This window comes from Oncorhynchus mykiss, chromosome 26 (assembly GCF_057628025.1).
Source record: "Oncorhynchus mykiss isolate SJ-2025 chromosome 26, ASM5762802v1, whole genome shotgun sequence".
In the NCBI taxonomy this organism is placed as follows: domain Eukaryota; kingdom Metazoa; phylum Chordata; class Actinopteri; order Salmoniformes; family Salmonidae; genus Oncorhynchus; species Oncorhynchus mykiss.
Genome location: NC_143047.1, coordinates 4,731,537 through 4,754,730, shown reverse-complemented (window position 1 = coordinate 4,754,730; position 23,194 = coordinate 4,731,537). Strand labels below are relative to the sequence as shown.

The 23,194-nt window shown below is 43.3% G+C and overlaps 1 protein-coding gene across 2 annotated transcripts in view; it reads right to left on the bottom strand.

The window, feature by feature from the left end:
- Positions 1-23,194, bottom strand: part of LOC110506268 (ALK tyrosine kinase receptor) — a 167,324-nt gene that overhangs the window by 45,004 nt on the left and 99,126 nt on the right. For both annotated transcript variants that reach the window (XM_021585704.3, XM_090221732.1), the window contains 5 exons: positions 22,703-22,873; positions 22,317-22,415; positions 21,956-22,114; positions 18,221-18,334; positions 11,326-11,512 (listed from right to left, as the gene is read on the bottom strand). In XM_021585704.3, the coding sequence (XP_021441379.3) occupies positions 11,326-11,512; positions 18,221-18,334; positions 21,956-22,114; positions 22,317-22,415; positions 22,703-22,873 (730 nt within the window). The remainder of the gene's footprint in view (positions 1-11,325; positions 11,513-18,220; positions 18,335-21,955; positions 22,115-22,316; positions 22,416-22,702; positions 22,874-23,194) is intronic.

The following is a 23,194-nucleotide window of genomic DNA, read 5'->3' as shown; positions in this document are numbered from 1 at the left end:
GTGAGGGTTAAAGGTAGCGTCTCACGCTGAATCCTGGGGAGAGGACTACCATCCAGGGCGAACAAGGCCGTGGGCTCCTTTAACTGTCTGAGAGGAATGTCATGTTCCCGAGCCCAGGTCTCGTCCATAAAACAGCCCTCCGCCCCAGAGTCTATTAAGGCACTGCAGGAAGCTGACGAACCGGTCCAGCGTAGATGGACCGACAAGGTAGTGCAGGATCTTGAAGGAGAGACAGGAGTAGTAGCGCTCACCAGTAGCCCTCCGCTTACTGACGAGCTCTGGCCTTTTACTGGACATGAAGTGACAAAATGACCAGCGGAACCGCAATAGAGACAGAGGCGGTTGGTGATTCTCCGTTCCCTCTCCTCAGTCGAGATGCGGATACCTCCCAGCTGCATGGGCTCAGCACCCGAGCCGGCAGAGGAAGATGGTAGTGATGCGGAGAGGGAGGCGACGGAGAGCGCGAGCTCCTTTCCACGAGCTCGGTGACGAAGATCAACCCGTCGCTCAATGCGAATAGCGAGTTCAATCAAGGAATCCACGCTGGAAGGAACCTCCCGGGAGAGAATCTCATCCTTTACCTCTGCGCGGAAACCCTCCAGAAGACGAGCGAGCAAGGCCGGCTCGTTCCAGCCACTGGAGACAGCAAGAGTGCGAAACTCAATAGAGTAGTCTGTTATGGATCGATTGCCTTGACATAGGGAAGACAGGGCCCTGGAAGCCTCCTCCCCAAAAACAGATCGATCAAAAACCCGTATCATCTCCTCCTTAAAGTCTTGATACTGGTTAGTACACTCAGCCCTTGCCTCCCAGATTGCCGTGCCCCACTCACGAGCCCGTCCAATAAGGAGAGATATGACGTAGGCGACACGAGCAGTGCTCCTGGAGTAAGTGTTGGGCTGGAGAGAAAACACAATATCACACTGGGTGAGGAACGAGCGGCATTCAGTGGGCTCCCCAAAGTAACACGGCGGGTTATTGATTCTGGGCTCCGGAGATTCGAAAGCCCTGGAAGTGGCCGGTGGATCGAGGCGGAGATGGTGAACCTGTTCTGTGAGGTTGGAGACTTGGGTGGCCAGGGTCTCAACGGCATGTCGAGCAGCAGACAATTCCTGCTTGTGTCTGCCTAGCATCGCTCCCTGGATCTCGACGGCTGAGTGGAGAGGATCCGAAGTCGCTGGGTCCATTCTTGGTCGGATTCTTCTGTTAGGTGCGTGAATGAGGACCCAAAAGCGAATCAACTTAAACAGAGCTTCTTTAATTACCAAACATAGGTAGGCTCAGATGGACCGGCAGATTCCGACAGGACAGGACAAGGTTACAGCAAACATGACGACAGTCTGGTTCAGGCATGAATGACACAAACAAACAAGAATCCGACAAGGACAGGAGCAGAAACAGAGAGAGATATTGGGACCTAATCAGAGGGAAAAAAGGGAACAGGTGGGGAACGGGGTGAATGGGTAGTTAGAGGAGACAAGGGACAGCTGGGGGAAAGCGGGGGAGAAAAGGTAACCTAACACGACCAGCAGAGGGAGACAGGGTGAAGGGAAAGGACAGAGACAAGACAACATGACAGTACATGACACCCACGCTGAGGTCTGTCCAACGCTGGTCCGACCAAGCTGACTCCACACTCCAAGACTGCTTCCATCACGTGGACTGGGAGATGTTTCGTATTGCGTCAGATAACAACATTGACGAATACGCTGATTCGGTGTGCGAGTTCATTAGAACGTGCGTTGAAGATGTCGTTCCCATAGCAACGATTAAAACATTCCCTAACCAGAAACCGTGGATTGATGGCAGCATTCGTGTGAAACTGAAAGCGCGAACCACTGCTTTTAATCAGGGCAAGGTGTCTGGTAACATGACCGAATACAAACAGTGCAGCTATTCCCTCCGCAAGGCTATCAAACAAGCTAAGCGCCAGTACAGAGACAAAGTAGAATCTCAATTCAACGGCTCAGACACAAGAGGCATGTGGCAGGGTCTACAGTCAATCACGGACTACAGGAAGAAATCCAGCCCAGTCACGGACCAGGATGTCTTGCTCCCAGGCAGACTAAATAACTTTTTTGCCCGCTTTGAGGACAATACAGTGCCACTGACACGGCCTGCAACGAAAACATGCGGTCTCTCCTTCACTGCAGCCGAGGTGAGTAAGACATTTAAACGTGTTAACCCTCGCAAGGCTGCAGGCCCAGATGGCATCCCCAGCCGCGCCCTCAGAGCATGCGCAGACCAGCTGGCCGGTGTGTTTACGGACATATTCAATCAATCCCTATACCAGTCTGCTGTTCCCACATGCTTCAAGAGGGCCACCATTGTTCCTGTTCCCAAGAAAGCTAAGGTAACTGAGCTAAATGACTACCGCCCCGTAGCACTCACATCCGTCATCATGAAGTGCTTTGAGAGACTAGTCAAGGACCATATCACCTCCACCCTACCTGACACCCTAGACCCACTCCAATTTGCTTACCGCCCAAATAGGTCCACAGACGATGCAATCTCAACCACACTGCACACTGCCCTAACCCATCTGGACAAGAGGAATACCTATGTGAGAATGCTGTTCATCGACTACAGCTCGGCATTCAACACCATAGTACCCTCCAAGCTCGTCATCAAGCTCGAGACCCTGGGTCTCGACCCCGCCCTGTGCAACTGGGTACTGGACTTCCTGACGGGCCGCCCCCAGGTGGTGAGGGTAGGCAACAACATCTCCTCCCCGCTGATCCTCAACACTGGGGCCCCACAAGGTTGCGTTCTGAGCCCTCTCCTGTACTCCCTGTTCACCCACGACTGCGTGGCCACGCACGCCTCCAACTCAATCATCAAGTTTGCGGACGACACAACAGTGGTAGGCTTGATTTCCAACAACGATGAGACGGCCTACAGGGAGGAGGTGAGGGCCCTCGGAGTGTGGTGTCAGGAAAACAACCTCACACTCAACGTCAACAAAACTAAGGAGATGATTGTGGACTTCAGGAAACAGCAGAGGGAACACCCCCCTATCCACATCGATGGAACAGTAGTGGAGAGGGTAGCAAGTTTTAAGTTCCTCGGCATACACATCACAGACAAACTGAATTGGTCCACTCACACAGACAGCATCGTGAAGAAGGCGCAGCAGCGCCTCTTCAACCTCAGGAGGCTGAAGAAATTCGGCTTGTCACCAAAAGCACTCACAAACTTCTACAGATGCACAATCGAGAGCATCCTGGCGGGCTGTATCACCGCCTGGTATGGCAACTGCACCGCCCTCAACCGTAAGGCTCTCCAGAGGGTAGTGAGGTCTGCACAATGCATCACCGGGGGCAAACTACCTGCCCTCCAGGACACCTACACCACCCGATGTCACAGGAAGGCCATAAAGATCATCAAGGACATCAACCACCCGAGCCACTGCCTGTTCACCCCGCTATCATCCAGAAGGCGAGGTCAGTACAGGTGCATCAAAGCTGGGACCGAGAGACTGAAAAACAGCTTCTATCTCAAGGCCATCAGACTGTTAAACAGCCACCACTAACACGGAGTGGCTGCTGCCAACACACTGACACTGACTCAACTCCAGCCACTTTAATAATGGGAATTGATGGGAAATGATGTAAATATATCACTAGCCACTTTAAACAATGCTACCTTATATAAATGTTACTTACCCTACATTATTCATCTCATATGCATACGTATATACTGTACTCTATATCATCGACGGTATCCTTATGTAATACATGTATCACTAGCCACTTTATACTATACTATGCCACTTTGTTTACATACTCATCTCATTTGTACATACTGTACCCGATACCATCTACTGTATCTTGCCTATGCTGCTCTGTACCATCACTCATTCATATATCCTTATGTACATATTCTTTATCCCCTTACACTGTGTACAAGACAGTAGTTTTGGAATTGTTAGTTAGATTACTTGTTATTACTGCATTGTCGGAACTAGAAGCACAAGCATTTCGCTACACTCGCATTAACATCTGCTAACCATGTGTATGTGACAAATAAAATTTGATTTGATTTGATTTGATTTTCGAAAGGTTGCAAGATCGAATCCCCGAGCTGACAAGGTGAAAATCTGTCGTTCTGCCTCTGAACAAGGCAGTTAACCCACTGCTCCTAGGCCGTCATTGAAAATAAGAATTGGTTCTTAACTGACTTGCCTAGTTAAATAAAGGTAAAATAAAACTAAAATTGTCCTGCTGGAAGGTGAACCTCTGTCACAGTCTCAAATCTCTGGAAGACTGAAACAGGTTTCCCTCAAGAATTACCCTGCATTTAGCGCCATCCATCAATCCTTCAATTTTGACCATCTTTCCCTCGATCCTGACTAGTCTCCCAGTCCCTGCTGATGAAAAACATCCCCACAGCATGATGCTGCCACCACCATGCTTCACTGTGGGGATGGTATTCTCAGGGTGATGGGCGGTGTTTGGTTTGCACCGGACATAGCGTTTTCCTTGATGGCCAAAAAGTTCAATTTTACTCTCATCTGACCAGAGTACCTTCTTCCATATGTTTGGGACTCTCCCACATGCCTTTTGGCGAACACCAAAATGTGTTTGCTTATTTTATTTCTTTAAGCAATGGCTTTTTTTCTGAACACTCTTCCATAAAGCCCAGCTCTGTGGAGTGTACGGCTTAACGTGGTCCTATGGACAGATACTCCAATCTCCGCTGTGGAGCTTTGCAGCTCTTTCAAGGTTATCTTTGGTCTCTTTGTTGCCATTCTGATTAATGCCCTCCTTGCCTGGTCTGTGCATTTTGGTGGGCAGCCCTCTCTTGACAGGTTTGTTGTGGTGCCATATTCTTTCCATCTTTTAATAATGATCTGTACTTCTCCACTACTTTGTCCCTGACCTGTTTGGAGAGTTCCTTGGTCTTCATAGTGCCGCGTGCTTGGTTGTGCCCCTTACTTAGTGGTGTTGTAGACTCTGTGGCCATTCAGAACAGGCGTATATATACGTAGATCATGTGACAGAACATGTGACACTTAGTTAAATAATGTCCGTCTGTGTGCAATCTAATTATGTGACTTCTGAAGGTAATTGGCTGCACCAGATCTTATTTAGGGGATTCTTAGCAAAGGGTTTGAATACATATGCATGGACCACTTTTCTGTTTTTTATTGTTTAGAATTTTTTTATTTTCTTCATTTCACTTCACCAATTTTAACTATTTTGAACTATTATATCCATTACATGAAAATAATAAAAATCTATTTAAATTACAGGTTGTTATGCAACAAAATAGGAAAAACGCCAAGGGGGCTGAATACTTTTGCAAGGCAGTAAGCATTCACAGTTTATGTAATTTATTATTGGGTGGAAGGAATGTGTACCAGGTGGCTAGCTTAGCCTTTCACAGTGATCTAACCTTCTCGGACATCTTAGGTACTGTCCCCGACCAATAAATGCCATGGCTTTCAGAGGTCACTGGGTCAGCTGAAATGCTGGTGCTTTGTGAGGACATCGCAGCATGTTAGTACAGGAAACGTTACCATATAAAACTACATTATGTATAATATAAGGTTGAAACAAATAATTTTACAACTAACCCAAGATAGACCACAGCCTGTTGTTTCCAATGGAAGCAAATGAATCATAGTGGGAAGAACAAGCAAGGAGGTGGGCAGAGCCAAGCAAGAGCTAGCGAGATCCTATTGGTGTGTTCTAGCATGTATTTGCATATTTCCGTTCGGGAACGCCTACCCTGTGAAGTGCGCGTGTGCAATAACTCAATTACTCCTTGCACTCCTTCTGAACAACGTAATTTTTTTTCTTTACTTTGGCAAAGGTTAAACTCTACAAAACTTAACCCACTCTGTTCATAACAGATCCTACTTTTAGGATCAGAAAACTGTTTCATTGATGAGAAAATTAGCACAATGTCAACCAAAATCCATCTCGCTCGATCTTCTCCCATTTCCAGCCACTGGGCATCCTCTCTGAGCGGAAATGCCAACCGGATGCTTCTGATTCATACATTAGTGATGTAACATCTGTCTCATCTATGGTTGAACCGTTTTCAAACCGTTTTCAAATGTGAGGAAGGCACTTTAGTTTTTAGCATGGAAGTCCATTTAACTGAATTGCTCTACTTTTCAAAGCAGGAGGAAAATTAACATTCCACTTAAAGATGGCTGAAGATAGGATTTCTGGTCCTGTGTGACTCAGTCAGTAAAAGCATGGCGTTAGAAATGCAAGGTTGTCGGTTCAATTCCTGCAGTTTCCTGCAGTGTGAAACGCTCTGTATTTTCAATTATTGTGTTGGCAACATTATGTTATGGGTATGCAAGGTAGGAGTTTATCAGGATCAAAATATATACGAAAGGAGCAAAGCCCAGGTAAGGAAAACCTGCCTATTTATTTTTCAGAGGGACAATTATACAAATTGAATGCCAAAGACACACCAGAATGGCTTTCCAATAGGTGTTGAGTGTTCCTCAGAGATCCAGTCTCAGGCCTTACTTTAAATCAGCTTAAAATTCAAAGACTGCTGTCCATCAATGATTCACAACCAAAATTACTGAACTTTATACGTTTTTTTTGCAATTTTTACAAAAACAATGGATGCATTGGGAAAGTATTCAGACCACTTCAAATTTTCCACAATTTGTTACGTTGCAGCTTTATTCTAAAAATGATTAAATTGTTTTTTCCCCTCATCAATCTACACACAACACCCCATAATGACAAAGAAAAAAATGGTTTAAAAAGATAAAATGAAAAATATACTGAAATATTACATATACTACCGGTCAAAAGTTTTAGAACACCTACTCATTCAAGGGTTTTCTTAATTTTTTTAACTATTTTCTACATTGTAGAATAATAGTGAAGACATCAAAACTATGAAATAACACATGTAATCATGTAGTAACCAAAAAAGTGTTAAACAAATCAAAATATATTTTATATTTGAGATTCTTCAAATAGCCAACCTTTGCCTTGATGACAGCTTTGCGCACTCTTGGCATTGTCTCAACCAGCTTCATGAGGAAGTCACCTGGAATGCGTTTCAATTCATTAACAGGTTTGCCTTGTTAAAAATTAATATGTGGAATTTCTTTCCTTCTTAATGCGTTTGAGCCAATCTGTTGTGTTTTGACAAGGTAGGGGTGCTATACACAAAATAGCCTTATTTGGTAAACGACCAAGTCCATATTATGGCAAGAACAGCTCAAATAAGCAAAGATAAACGTCATTACTTTAAGATATGATGGTCAGTTAATACAGAAAATGTCAAGAACTTTGAAAGTTTCTTCAAGTGCAGTTGCAAATACCATCAAGCACTATGGTGAAACAGGCTCTCATGAGGTCCGCCACAGAAATAGAAGACCCAGAATGATCTCTTCTGAAGAGGATAAGTTCAGAAATTGCAGGCCAAATAAATGCTTCACAGAGTTCATGTAACAGGCAAATCTCAATATCAACTGTTCAGAGGAGACTATGAATCAGGCCTTCGTGGTTGAATTGCTGCAAAGAAACCACTACTAAATGACACCAATAATAAGAAGAAACTTGCTTGGGCCAAGAAACACGAGCAATGGACATTAGACATCTGTGTCTCAACACAATCCTGTCTCGGAGCTCCATGGACAATTCCTTCAACCTCATGGCTTGGTTTTTGCTCTGACATGCACTATCAACTGTGGGACCTTATATAGACAGGTGTTTGCCTTTCCAAATCATGTCCAATCAATTGAATTTACCACAGGTGGACTCCAATCAAGTTGGGGAAACATCTCAGGGACGATCAATGGAAACAAGATGCGCTTGAGCTTAATTTTGAGTCTCATAGCAAAGGGTCTGAATACTTATGTTAATCAGGTATTTCTGTTTTTTATTTTTAATAAATAACAAACATTTCTAAAAACCTCTTGTCACTTTGTCATTTTGGGGTATTTTGTGTAGATTGATGAGGATAAACATGTATTTAATCCATTTAAGATTAAGGCTCTATTTAAACATTTTTGGGAAAAAGTCCAGGGGTTTGAATCCTTGTCGAATGCACTGTATGTTGCCCTAAGAGTTGTGTAGAGTTGGTAGAATCTTATTCAAAATGATTTACAGCTGAAATTGCTGCCTAAGGGGCTTCCACCAAGTATCAATTCTGGGTTGTGAAGACATTCGCAATCAAGACATCTTCATTTTAAGTTTGTTATTAAGTTATTAATTTAAAAAAAAAACTTCTATACTTTTTCTTTCACTTTGAAAATGTGCAGTAGATTGTGTAGATCTGTAGGAAAAACTTCTATCTTAATCATTTTTTAGATAGATGTTTCAGGCAGCAAAATGTGACAAAACTGCGAGGGGTGTGTACACTTTCAAATAGGCACTATGTGCCTAGGGGTGAATTCCGTCAAGAGTTATTGTGTGGCTAATGGAACAATTCCCTTTTTATGCAATATTCTCTCTACCCGTATCCAGACCTTGAACTTAAGAATGATAATATTATGCTATTCACCAACTATTCTTTTGGGGTGGATATCAAAGACATTAAGGTGTGGCGGAGGTGTGTCTACAGATCTGCCGTATTTTGACAGTGACTCAATGTCCTCATAATTGTACCACGAATAAGGTCGAGCGAACCTACCGGTTCCAAGTGTAAAAAGCATCGAATCAATTTTTTCTGATGGAAATAAAAGCATTCTCCATGCACTGTAATTTAAAAATTGCTAAGTGCTATTAATAAGAGAGAGGTAAAAAGTCATCCATTTCGAGAAGGGGATTGTAAAATACACAAAGAAATTGTTTTAGATGATTTTTCCTTATGATCCCAAGACACGAATGAGAAACCATATAGAAACAACCTGAAAACCATATCAACATGACATGTATCACGGCCCCTTTTCAACAGTGAAGTAGACTAAAAATAGCTGTGCCTTTATTCAGTTTTTATTGTATGCCCTCATAATTTGTGGGGATGAAATTTGGAGACCCAAGCTATAGGCCTCTGCAGCACCAAACCTGCATAGTTGATTGAATGTGCTTTAGAATGGTTTAATTATATGCAAGGGCTTTTCTCAGTTTTAGGCTATTTTACAATTTGTATCATGTTAAATATTAGCCACTATCGGCATCCACCGTCAGTCATACCCACATACATTTATAACTGACACCTTAGTGTTAGTTTCCTTTGTAGGAAACTAGTCTAAATTTGTAACCTTTCTTTTCTCTGTCACGTCCCGTGTAGTTGTTCCTGAGAGCCACTAGCAATAGTGGATTATATAAGGCTCACATTGTGTAATAATTTGTGTCACGATGGTAACAATGATTCGGGAGACAGGCACAGGAATGTGGAATAGATATATATATTTTTTATTATACCCTAAATTACGGCGTGCCGTGTAAAGGCACTGGGACGAAGACCAAACAAACACGTAACAAAAACAAAGGGTAGAAACCCAAAACAAACGAGTGAGGAGTACCTTGAATAAATAGCACATGTGCACGATGATTAACACACGGGACGAGACCCATAATCATCTGCGCAATCCACAAATGCTCAAAAGCCAAAACACACAGGACAGGTACTCACACGTACCAACGGACATTGTAACAATAAATCGACAGCGCCGTGGTGAACAAAGGGCACATTTGTACATGTACACGGTACAACCACTACTGATTTACACAAACAATCAGTAGGAATAGGGCGCAATGAAAGTTCCAGAGGGATCCATGACAATTTGGGACATGTAGCCCATTTGAATCATTATGGAATTCAGACCACATGTAGCAGTTTAAAGATGGAGCCTGGTGCACGGTTCACGATGATTGGACTGTGGTCATACAGTTCCATAATTAGTGAGGATTAGGGTTGGTTTATAGGACTATTGTTATGGATACAGGTATCCTGTGGGTGTGTGTGTATGTATCCTGTGTTCTTTTCTCTCCTTCTCCCCTCACAGGTGAAAATCATCACTCCCCAATCAGTCACCAATCAATCATCAATCAGAAGACACACCTCCTCCTGTTTCCTACCCAATCACAGTTCCTTTCCCTTGGTTTAAAAACCCTGTCAGTTGTTTGGTCTGGAACTCGATCTCTCTGTAAATGTCATATGTCTGTAGATCGCTCTTTTTCACCTTCTCCTACTATGTCTCTATCTCTCTTTATGTATTGAGCTATCTTTTGTTTGAGCACCTCCATATCATTTTGTCCTCACCTGTGAGTATTGTTTTTGGTTATGGTGTCTGTGTTTGTTTGCTGGTGGGAAAAGGGGGAACCAAGACAAGTCGCACATGGGCATACACTACCCGTAGGTAAACTTAGTTAAAAACACTAGTTAGAACTGGGCGGACCACCCACTGTATTTTTGGTTAGTTAGCTGTTGTTAAAATAGGCCAGTCTAGCTTAGGGGTGTTTTGGATAATTATTGTTTTTTTCCTTGGGTCCAGCTCAGCCCCCTTTCCTGACCCCCCATAAACCCTGAGTTTGACGGTAGATTTCAGTTGTCGTGGTTATTTCGTTCTCACTTTTACTTTGTCACTATTATAAATTGCATGAGTTATGTTACGGGTCTCGTTACCATCTCCCCTAGACTGTCGGGCCAAAAGGGATTCGTAACAACTATTGTTCAACCCCTATTGTACACTTCCAATATTTCATGGATTGAATTTGAATATGGAAACTTTTAGGATGAATCAAAATCCAAAATATTTTGGATTCATCAATATATTTACTGCATAAACGATCTCCAAACATGTTTTTTTTTCTTCATTTTATTGATACATACTTTCCTAACTCAAGAATTTGACTAAATAATCGACAAGATCAGTGTATTTTCAAGTGGACCTGTTGAAGCTGAAATGGCATATCAAAATAGGCATATATCTAAATGGTTTTCTTTCACTGATCTCTATATTCTGAACCTGTTCTCTCGATGTATTCTAGTGAGTCTGTCGTCAAAATTTGAATTAAAGTTCCACCGTATTTAAACGGGATGACTTAAGATAAACGCGCTGAAAACCCTATTGAATGAACTTGACCAGCAATTGGGAGGATTTTCAATGGTTGGATTACATTTATTCAGTGCCTGCAAGATAGCCACATCCATTACGCACCTGCATAGGCAAGTCTGAATATCAACTACTGAGAAAGGTGTGTAGGAAATGTACACATTTCTTAAGTCTGAATCGGCCCCCTAGTGAACACCACCCTGATGTGTGGTGAGATTTCTTGCTCAAATGACTGCTGTGGCATCACCCAGGTGGTAGTGGGTGAGGCAAGTTTTAAGACCGCTGAAGTAAACTTATTCTAATTGTTGATGTTTATGACTTTGTGAAGGCTAGTGTACCTGGTGAGGGAGATGTTGCGTCGGGGCACCTCCTTCAGGTCGTTGACAGAGGCGGACTTCCCAGCGAAGCAGTAGTTGGGGTTGTAGTCAGTCATGATGGTTGAAGCCCTCAGCTTGCTCAGTTTACAGTCCGGGCTCTGGAGCTCCAGCTGAATGGACTGTAGCTCTGTATGCTTACGTCTGTACACTGCATAGACAAGAATATACATATACTATGAGGAAATATGGACAGATATGTGAAGGGATGTAAAAAAGGACCCATGTTGGTACATCATTTGCAAACGTAAAACATATAATAACAGGTGCTTTCTTCTGGTGCTGTGCCAAATGTGTCATGACCCTTATGCCACCCTTTAATGTATATAGTATGAAATGTGCTTGTGAAATAATACTGAAGTATCTGCGTAGGCCTTATAAAGGGTTCACTACACCTTTTAGAAAGCATACTCTGTTTAAAGTGTGACCAAATATTATCATAGTATGTCAAGAACTTAAGTATATGCAGAATGCAAATAAACAATGTAGTATGTACACATGGAAACAAACACACCACATGACATACACAAAAGTCAACCAGTAGGACAGCCACATACAGTATGCGACACACACTCCCCTCCCCCTCTTATACACATGTACACATTAACACCCTAGAGCGCTGCAGCAGACAAACAAACAGCTCCGACCAGGGCTGCAAACACGTTAGTTGCTGAATTTACAATATGTGAACTTATTTATTTATGAACTGGTAATGCACGAGCTCTGTCAACTGCCAGTTAACTGGTTGTCCATCATTAGTGTCTTTCATTCATCTGTGTGTGTGGGTGGGTGGGTGTGTGTGTCATTCATTGTTGCAATGCCGCCACGCGTCTTCTTCCCCCACCTGTACATCATGCTGATGTGATGAAGCCCCCCTCCAACGGTATTTATTCCAGTAAGTAAGTGCTTTCGGATTCTGTGTAGAAGTCTCCAGGGAATCTACAGCCTTTGTAAGTGACAGTGTGGACAAGTGGGTGTTTGTAAAGAATGTAAATTAAATGTGTGTGTGCATTAATATTCCCGTTTGTGTGTTTATGCACACAGTACCAGTCAAAAGTTTGGACACATTTACTCATTCAAGGGTGTAGTATAATACTGAAGACATCAACTATAAAATAACAGTTATGGAATCATGTAGTATCCAAAAAAGTGTTAAACAAATCAAAATAGATTTTATTTTTGAGATTCTTCAAAAAAGTAGCCACCCTTTGCCTTGATGACAGCTTTGCACACTCTTGGCATTCTTTCAGGTTCACGAGGTAGTCACCTGGAATGCCTTTCTATTAACGGGTGTGCCTGGTTAAAAGTTAATTGGTGAAATTTCTTTCCTTCTTAAAATGCATTCGAGCCAAACAGTTGAATTGTGATAAGATAGGGGTGGAATACAGAAGATAGCCCTATTTGGTAAAAGACCAAGTTCCATATTATTGCAAGAACAGCTCAAAAAAGCAAAGAGAAACGACAGTACATCGTTACTTTAAAACATGAAGGTCAGTCAATACGGAACATTTAAAAGAACTTGAAAAGTTTCTTCATGTGCAGTAGCAAAAAACATTACGCGCTATGATGAAACTGGCTCTCGAGGTTCCGCCACAGGAAAGGAAGACCTCTGCTGCAGAGGATTAGTTCATTACAGTTACCAGCCTCTGAAATTGCAGCCCAAATAAATGCTTCACAGAGCTCAGATAACAGACACATCTCAACATCAACTGTTCAGAGGAGATTGCGTGAATCAGACCTTTATTGATGCAAAGAAACCACTAGTAAAGGACACCAATAATAAGAAGAGACTTGCTTGGGTCAAAAAACATGAGCAATGGACATTAGACATCACCAAAAAGCTAACTTGGTCCAAGCACACCAAAACAGTCGTAAAGAGGGCATGACAAAACCTATTCCCCCTCAGGAGACTGAAAAGATTTGGCATGAGTCCTCAGATCCTCTACAGCTGCACCACCAAGAGCATTGCGTCCATGCCTGGTTGCGTCCACGCCTGGTATGGCAACTGCTCGGCCTCTGACCGCAAGGCACTACAGAGGGTAGTGCGTACGGCCCAGTAAAACACTGGGGCCAATCTTCCTGACATCCAGGACCTCTATAACAGGCAGTCAGAGGATGTCCCTAAAAATTGTCAAAGACTCCAGCCACCCTAGTCAAAAAAATTATCTCTGCTACTGCATGGCAAGCGGTACCGGAGTGCCAAGTCTAGGTCCAAGAGGATTCTAAACAGCTTTTACCCCCATGCCATAAGACTCCTGAACATCTAATTGAATGGCTACCCAGACTACCTCCATTGTCCCCCCCCCCCATCTTTTACGCTGCAGCTACTCTCTTATCTATGCAGAGTCATTTTAATAACTGTACCTACGTACATGTACTGTACATATTACTTCAATTACCTCAACTAACCAGTGCTCCCGCACATTGACTATGTACCGGTACCCCCCTGTATATAGACTTGCTATTATTATTTTACTGCTGTTCTTTAAATATTTGTTACTTTTATGTCTTATTCTTAGTTTTTGGGTATTTTTTTTAAATCTGCATTGTTGGTTAGGGCTTGTAAGTAAGAATTTAAGGTTGTAATTGGCGCATGTGACAAATAACATTTGATCTGATTTAATTTAGACGGATGATCTCCTCATGTGTGGTTCCCATCGTGAAGCATGGAGGAGGAGGTGTGATGGTGTGGGGGTGCTTTGCTGGTGACACTGTCAGTGATTTATTTAGACTTCAAGGCACACTTAACTAGCATACCACAGCATTCTGAAGTGATACGCTATCCCATATGGTTTGCACTGGTAGGACTATCATTTGATTTTCAAGAGGACAATGACAACACACCTCCAGGCTGTGTAAGGGCTATTTGACAAAGAAGGAGAGTGAAGGAGTTCTGCATCAGAGGACCTTGCCTCCATCATCACCCGACCTCAACCCAATTGAGATGGTTTGGGTTAGAGTGAAGGAAAATCAAATTAAATCAAATTTTATTTGTCACATACACATGGTTAGCAGATGCTAATGCGAGTGTAGCGAAATGCTTGTGCTTCTAGTTCCGACAATGCAGTAATAACCAACAAGTAATCTAACTAACAATTCCAAAACTACTGTCTTGTACACAGTGTAAGGGGATAAAGAATATGTACATAAGGATATATGAATGAGTGATGGTACAGCGCAGCATAGGCAAGATACAGTAGATGGTATCGAGTACAGTATATACATATGAGATGAGTATGTAAACAAAGTGGCATAGTTAAAGTGGCTAGTGATACATGTATTACATAAGGATACAGTCAATGATAGAGTACAGTATATACGTATGCATATGAGATGAATAATGTAGGGTAAGTAACATTATATAAGGTAGCATTGTTTAAAGTGGCTAGTGATATATTTTCATAATTTCCCATCAATTCCCATTATTAAAATGGCTGGAGTTGAGTCAGTGTCAATGTGTTGGCAGCAGCCACTCAATGTTAGTGGTGGCTGTTTAACAGTCTGATGGCCTTGAGATAGAAGCTGTTTTTCAGTCTCTCGGTCCCAGCTTTGATGCACCTGTACTGACCTCGCCTTCTGGATGATAGCGGGGTGAACAGGCAGTGGCTCGGGTGGTTGATGTCCTTGAGGATCTTTATGGCCTTCCTGTGACATCGGGTGGTGTAGGTGTCCTGGAGGGCAGGTAGTGTGCCCCCGGTGATGCGTTGTGCAGACCTCACTACCCTCTGGAGAGCCTTACGGTTGAGGGCGGAGCAGTTGCCGTACCAGGCGGTGATACAGCCCGCCAGGATGCTCTCAATTGTGCATCTGTAGAAGTTTGTGAGTGCTTTTGGTGACAAGCCGAATTTCTTCAGCCTCCTGAGGTTGAAGAGGCGCTGCTGCGCCTTCTTCACAATGCTGTCTGTGTGAGTGGACCAATTCAGTTTGTCTGTGATGTGTATGCCGAGGAACTTAAAACTTGCTACCTTCTCCACTACTGTTCCATCGATGTGGATAGGGGGGTGTTCCCTCTGCTGTTTCCTGAAGTCCACAATCATCTCCTTAGTTTTGTTGACGTTGAGTGTGAGGTTATTTTACTGACACCACACTCCGAGGGCCCTCACCTCCTCCCTGTAGGCCGTCTCGTCGTTGTTGGTAATCAAGCCTACCACTGTTGTGTCGTCCGCAAACTTGATGATTGAATTGGAGGCGTGCGTGGCCACGCAGTCGTGGGTGAACAGGGAGTACAGGAGAGGGCTCAGAACGCACCCTTGTGGGGCCCCAGTGTTGAGGATCAGTGGGGAGGAGATGTTGTTGCCTACCCTCACCACCTGGGGGCGGCCCGTCAGGAAGTCCAGTACCCAGTTGCACAGGGCGGGGTCGAGACCCAGGGTCTCGAGCTTGATGACGAGCTTGGAGGGTACTATGGTGTTGAATGCCGAGCTGTAGTCAATGAACAGCATTCTCACATAGGTATTCCTCTTGTCCAGATGGGTTAGGGCAGTGTGCAGTGTGGTTGAGATTGCATCGTCTGTGGACCTATTTGGGCTGTAAGCAAATTGGAGTGGGTCTAGGGTGTCAGGTAGGGTGGAGGTGATATGGTCCTTGACTAGTCTCTCAAAGCACTTCATGATGACGGAAGTGAGTGCTACGGGGCGGTAGTATTTTAGCTCAGTTACCTTAGCTTTCTTGGGAACAGGAACAATGGTGGCCCTCTTGAAGCATGTGGGAACAGCAGACTGGTATAGGGATTGATTGAATATGTCCGTAAACACACCGGCCAGCTGGTCTGCGCATGCTCTGAGGGCGCGGCTGGGGATGCCGTCTGGGCCTGCAGCCTTGCGAGGGTTAACACGTTTAAATGTCTTACTCACCTCGGCTGCAGTGAAGGAGAGACCGCATGTTTTCGTTGCAGGCTGTGTCAGTGGCACTGTATTGTCCTCAAAGCGGGCAAAAAAGTTATTTAGTCTGCCTGGGAGCAGGACATCCTGGTCCGTGACTGGGCTGGATTTCTTCCTGTAGTCCGTGATTGACTGTAGACCCTGCCACATGCCTCTTGTGTCTGAGCCGTTGAATTGAGATTCTACTTTGTCTCTGTACTGACGCTTAGCTTGTTTGATAGCCTTGCGGAGGGAATAGCTGCACTGTTTGTATTCGGTCATGTTACCAGACACCTTGCCCTGATTAAAAGCAGTGGTTCGCGCTTTCAGTTTCACGCGAATGCTGCCATCAATCCACGGTTTCTGGTTAGGGAATGTTTTAATCGTTGCTATGGGAACGACATCTTCAACGCACGTTCTAATGAACTCGCACACCGAATCAGCGTATTCGTCAATGTTGTTGTCTGACGCAATACGAAACATGTCCCAGTCCACGTGATGGAAGCAGTTTTGGAGTGTGGAGTCAGCTTGGTCGGACCAGCGTTGGACAGACCTCAGCGTGTGAGCCTCTTGTTTTAGTTTCTGTCTGTAGGCAGGGATCAACAAAATGGAGTCGTGGTCAGCTTTTCCGAAAGGAGGGCGGGGCAGGGCCTTATATGCGTCGCGGAAGTTAGAGTAACAATGATCCAAGGTCTTTCCACCCCTGGTTGCGCAATCGATATGCTGATAAAATTTAGGGAGTCTTGTTTTCAGATTAGCCTTGTTAAAATCCCCAGCTACAATGAATGCAGCCTCCGGATAAATGGTTTCCAGTTTGCAAAGAGTCAAATAAAGTTAATTCAGAGCCATCGATGTGTCTGCTTGGGGGGGGATATATACGGCTGTGATTATAATCGAAGAGAATTCTCTTGGTAGATAATGCGGTCTACATTTGATTGTGAGGAATTCTAAATCAGGTGAACAGAAGGATTTGAGTTCCTGTATGTTTCTTTCATCACACCATGTCACGTTAGCCATAAGGCATACGCCCCCACCCCTCTTCTTACCAGAAAGATGTTTGTTTCTGTCTGCGCGATGCGTGGAGAAACCCGTTGGCTGCACCGCCTCGGATAGCGTCTCTCCAGTGAGCCACGTTTCCGTGAAGCAAAGAACGTTACAGTCTCTGATGTCCCTCTGGAATGCTACCCTTACTCGGATTTCATCAACCTTGTTGTCAAGAGACTGGACATTGGCAAGAAGAATGCTAGGGAGTGGTGCACGGTGTGCCCGTCTCCGGAGTCTGACCAGAAGACCGCCTCGTTTCCCTCTTTTTCGGAGTCGTTTTTTTGGGTCGCTGCATGGGATCCGCTCAGTTGTCCTGTTTGTAAGGCAGAACACAGGATCCGCGTCGCAAAAAACATATTCTTGGTCGTACTGATGGTGAGTTGACGCTGATCTTATATTCAGTAGTTCTTCTCGACTGTATGTAATGAAACCTAAGATGACCTGGGGTACTAATGTAAGAAATAACACGTAAAAAAACAAAAAACTGCATAGTTTCCTAGGAACGCAAAGCGAGGCGGCCATCTCTGTCGGAAGTAGTGGTCAACAAGTGTTCAGCATATGTGGGAACTACATCAAGACTGTTGGAAAATTATTCCAGGTGAAACTGGTTTAGAGAATGCCAAGAGAGTGCAACGTTTTTTTGGTTACTACCTGATTCCAAATGTGTTATTTCATATTTGTGATGTCTGCACTATTATTCTACAATGTAGAAAAGAGTACAAACAACAAAAAACCCTGGAATGAGTAGGTGTGTCCAAACTTTTGACTTGAACTGTACATGCACGCACATAACATGTGTTCAGATGCAATGGTGTATGTTGTGTGCTCACAGTACAGTAAGTATGTATGGATAACCCCAAATGCCTACGTATTCAATATTCCTCATGCTAAAAGTGTCCTTGCATTTGTGTCCCTGTATAAGTCTGCGTTTATATCCTATGCATTTTACCACCTACTGATCATGACTCCAGACACAGCCAACAGCAGGGCAGCAATGAGGGCTGAAGTCCCCACAGACAGAACCAGGGCCAACTGGGACAGGGAGGGCTGGGGAGGCAGGGGAGACACCTCTGTCAGGGGAGAGAAGAGATCAGATCTGGCTCAAATACATCTTATTTGAAGAGCACCACGATATTATCTGAATATTAGTGATGGACACTAAATGCTGTTGAATTTTATCAATACTATATTGCCATATATCGGTTTAATAAAAAACATTCCAAAGGTGTGAATGCTCACTTTTCTGTTCAAGTCCAGACAATTGCTTGCTGATTGCCCATCGAGCCAGGTGTGAATGTTCGGAGAGCCTAAACTTACCCATATCAAACACTATGTGTGTGTGCGTGCTGTCAGGACTTGCCCTTTTGGGTGAGGATCATATGCGCCAGATCCCCCCCCTCTCTCCCACCACAGTTTTATGACGGTCGTAAATACCTGCAGGAAAACGCTCTCTCCCACTCATTCAGAAATGGAAGTTAAATTCCATTGTTACCACAGAGAGAGAAGTTGCAGTACGGTGACATCAAAAGGTTGAATAAAGAAACAATATTTCTGTAATCCAAACAGTTTGAAAGGTCCGTGGGTAAAGAACAATTATGTCAGAGAAGTTGTTTTGGGATCTCATTAAGGTTGGTATAACAACATAACTGTATCTCTGAATGTGTATATTTCCCAGTTATCAGGTTTACATCTAAATGTTGTGGAACTTACAGTTGAAGTCAGAAGTTTACATACACTTAGGTTGGAGTCATTTAAACTCGTTATTCAACCACTCCACACATTTGTTGTTATCAAACTATAGTTTTGGCAAGTCGGTTAGGACATCTACTTTGTGCATGACACAAGTAATTTTTTTAACAATTGTTTCGACAGATTATTTCACTAATAATTCACTGTATCACAATTCCAGTGGGACTATGCACTAAGTTGACTGTGCCTTTAAACAGCTTGGGAAATTCCAGAAAATTATGTTGTGGCTTTAGAAGCTTCTGCTAATTGACATAATTTGAGTCAATTGGAGGTGTACCTGTGGAGGTATTTATATGGCCTACCTTCAAACTCATTGCCCCTTTGCTTGACATCATGGGAAAATCAAAAGAAAGCTGCCAAGACCTCAGAAAAAAAATTGTAGACCTCCACAAGTCTGGTTCATCCTTGGGAGCAATTTCCAAATGCCTGATGGTACCACGTTCGTCTGTACAAACAATAGTATGCAATAAAAACACCATGGGACCACTCAGCCATCATACCGCTCAGGAAGGAGACGCTTTCTGTCTCATAGAGATGAATGTACTTTGGTGCGAAAAGTGCAAATCAATCCCAGAACAACAGCAAAGGACCTTGTGAATATGCTGTAGGAAACGGGTACAAAAGTATCTATATCCACAGTAAAACGAGTCCTATATTGACATAACTTGAAAGGCCACTCAGCAAGGAAGAAGCCACTGCTCCAAAACCGCCATAAAAAAGCCAGACTACGGTTTGCAACTGCACATGGGGACAAAGATTGTACTTTTTGGAGAAATGTCCTCTGGTCTGATGAAACAAAAAAAAAGAACAGTTTGGCCATAATGACCATCACTATGTTTATAGGAAAAAGGGGGAGGCTTGCAAGCCGACGAACACCATTCCAAACGTGATGCACGGGGGTGGCAGCATCATGTTGTGGGGGTGCTTTTCTGTGGTAGGAACTGGTGCACTTCACAAAATAGATGGCTTCATGAGGCAGGATAATTATGTGGATATATTGAAGCAACATCTCAAGACAAGTTAAAGCTTGGTCGCAAATGGGTCTTCCAAATGGACATTGACCCTAAGCATACTTCCAAAGTTGTGGCAAAATGGCTTAAGGACAACAAAGTCAAGGTATTGGAGTGGCCATCACAAAGCCCTGACCTCAATCCTATAGACGATTTGTGGGCAGAACTGAAAAAGCATGTGCGAGCAAGGAGGCCTACAAACCTGATTCAGTTACACCAGCTCTGTCAAGAGGAATGGGAAAAAATTCACCCAACTTATCTTAGCTTATGGAAGGCTACCCAAAACGTTTGACCCAAGTTAAACAATTTAAAGGCAATGCTACCAAATACTAATTGAGTGTATGTAAACTTTTGACCCACTGGGAATGTGATGAAAGAAATAAAAGTTGAAAGAAATAATTCTCTCTACTATTATTCTGACATTTCACATTCTTAGAATAAGACAGGGAATTTTTACTAGGATTAAATGTCAGGAATTGTGAAAAACTGAGTTTAAATGTATTTGACTAAGGTGTACATAAACTTCCGACTTCAACTGTATATTATTAAGTATGAAACTATTTGTGAGAAGATGAAATGTGATGTTAGCCTTCTAAATGAGAATTGTTCTTCATATAAAAGTTTCACCAGTAACTTTCAGTCAGTAACCACGGCCATGTGAGCACAGGCATTGTGGCAACGTGATGGAACCACCCTCCAATGTGAGTGCTTATAAACAACTGCTAATGAAATGTACATTACACCAGAGAACGTGAGAATGCAGTCCACACGCAGATATGGGTAAGAACTGTACATCTCTAGAGACCAGTACAGTGTCGGGTTGCTACGGGCGTGTAAAATGGTTCTAGCTCTACATTAGACCAGCATGACCGACAGCGTGAGCTGAAAGGTACGAAATGGTTGGAAACTCTGAAACTATCTCTCTCGAAGAAGAAGACTTCCCAGGAACATTCAGTTTGCAGCTGTTTAAGTACTATAGTCTAGGAAACTCAACCGAGAACCACCGGGTGGTACTCTGAAAGACTCATTCTAAAAAAGACAGGGTGATCTCTGGTGGACAACCAGAGGCTTACAACTCGAGACTTCATGTCAAATTACTCCCTGTAGATGGATTGAGTGTTTTCAACAGACAGACAGCAAAGACATACACGTAAATATGTACATGGCAATTCTTTCAAATGAGCGGCCGTTCATGTGGAAAGTATTTGCATTTCCTTGAGCATAGTTATCAGCTGTATGTACGTTAGTGGAATTCTTTTGTCTCTCCCTCTCCTTCTCTTTTGAATCTGCCATTTTGCAAAACAAGTTCAGTTTAATCATATCAGTTTAATCCACCAGGGATTTTTCATTGCATTGTGTAGTAATCCATGTGTAAACTCTCCTGTTTGTATGTTTATGTAATTATGTGTGATTATTTAGTTAGTTAGTAAATAAATAATGAATCCTAGTTGTATATCGCTGATTCATCATTTATGCTAGGGTTCGTGTAGATATCCAAGAGTTTTGCGACATTCAGAATGAGACTGAAGGTAAATAGGAATTAATTAATTGACTGTGACTGATGTAACAGATATGTATATCTTTAGAGTTTAGTCGGGAGAAAGTAACTCGTTAAACAACTTTTTCCATGGTGCCCCAGATTACTACTTAATTAATTGTTAAATGATGAACTTAATGGCGTAATAATTGAACGTGGTATGTAATCATTTTTATAAAATAACAGTCAAACACTATTAATGATAGTCAAGACACGACAGTGCTCATTTGTGTGTCAACTAACTATTTGTATGACTTCTCAAATATCTGTTTCATTTGTACTTACTGTCCACAACTGTGGATCCAAACAATGTGTTCAATTGCAGTTTGTGTGTGTGTGTGTGTGTGTGTGTGTGTGTGTGTATGAGAGTGAGAGAGAGTGTGTGTGTCTCTGACCTGTTGATGAGTTGATACAAGACACACCGTCGCGGGCCAGTACAAAGTCCACCTCACAGTAACACAAGGTCCCCTCCTCGTTCTTGTGACATTCGCCCGTCTCACAGTGGCTACAGTTTAGCACGGGGCCAATGATCACCTCTCCATCACTTTCCATACCTACAGGCACAGACACCGGACATGGTCAACAGGATACATGCTCCGTCATGGTTCAGTTCCCACTTTTATCGCCCTGCCCGGGGCTTGAACCAGCAACTTCCGGCTACTGTGGTCCACCTCACTAACCTTTACCTTGCCGGTTGCCGCCCTATAGTTCATAGAAAGTGTTAGTGTGATTGTCTCTCATTTCATCATCTGTTACCTTTCAGAGGGTCCAGGAAGGTCTCTCCCTCTGGGCTGATGAAAGAGGAGCCGTCGTCTCCATCCTGCTTTGGGTCATTAGCTTCAGAGGTGCTGCCACCTAGAGAAAGGGAGGGGGATGGTGGTGGTAATAAAATATCACAATTAGTCAGTGAAAATATTACAGAGTACCTTAATGGTATAAATGTTTTATTTAATCTAGAGTGCTACCTGATGAAATATGTAATGAAAGCTAAAGATAATTTGTTAGACCAACAAATAGCAAAGGGACAGCCTACCTTAACATGTTAAGACAAGACTGGAGATGTAATGTCATATTAGTTTTGTTATATATTCATGTTACAATGCTATATACTGTATATTTACTATAAATATGTTTTCACCTACCTCTATAGCCCCCTCCTCCACCACCGGTTGTACAGGCACCTCCCCCTCCCCCGAAACCCCCTCGGGTCTCCCAGCTGAACTTAATGCAGGGCTGCCCCCCCTGGCCTCCGAGTATGAGGGGTCTCCCGCCCTGAGACCCAGGGTTAATGTCATGCCAACCTCCGCCTCCACCTGACACACACAAAGACACAAAGGAAAAACCCCAAGACAGTTATACACTGAAATAAATAATGTACACATACTTCTTGGATATCCAATACATCAATTCATCAATGATTGAGTGGTTGATTGATTGATTGATTGATTCCTGGATTGTCATAGTATTTCAAAGTTGCAAGTAAGTCTTCACACGGGGCACCATATAATGTAGATGTAGGATGTTTTCATGGGATGGGCAATGATAATATTATGATTATTTGATTCAAACTCCATTCACACTCAGGTCCATTGTCTGAAATAACATCACAAGGAATGCCTCCGGCACCGAGCCAA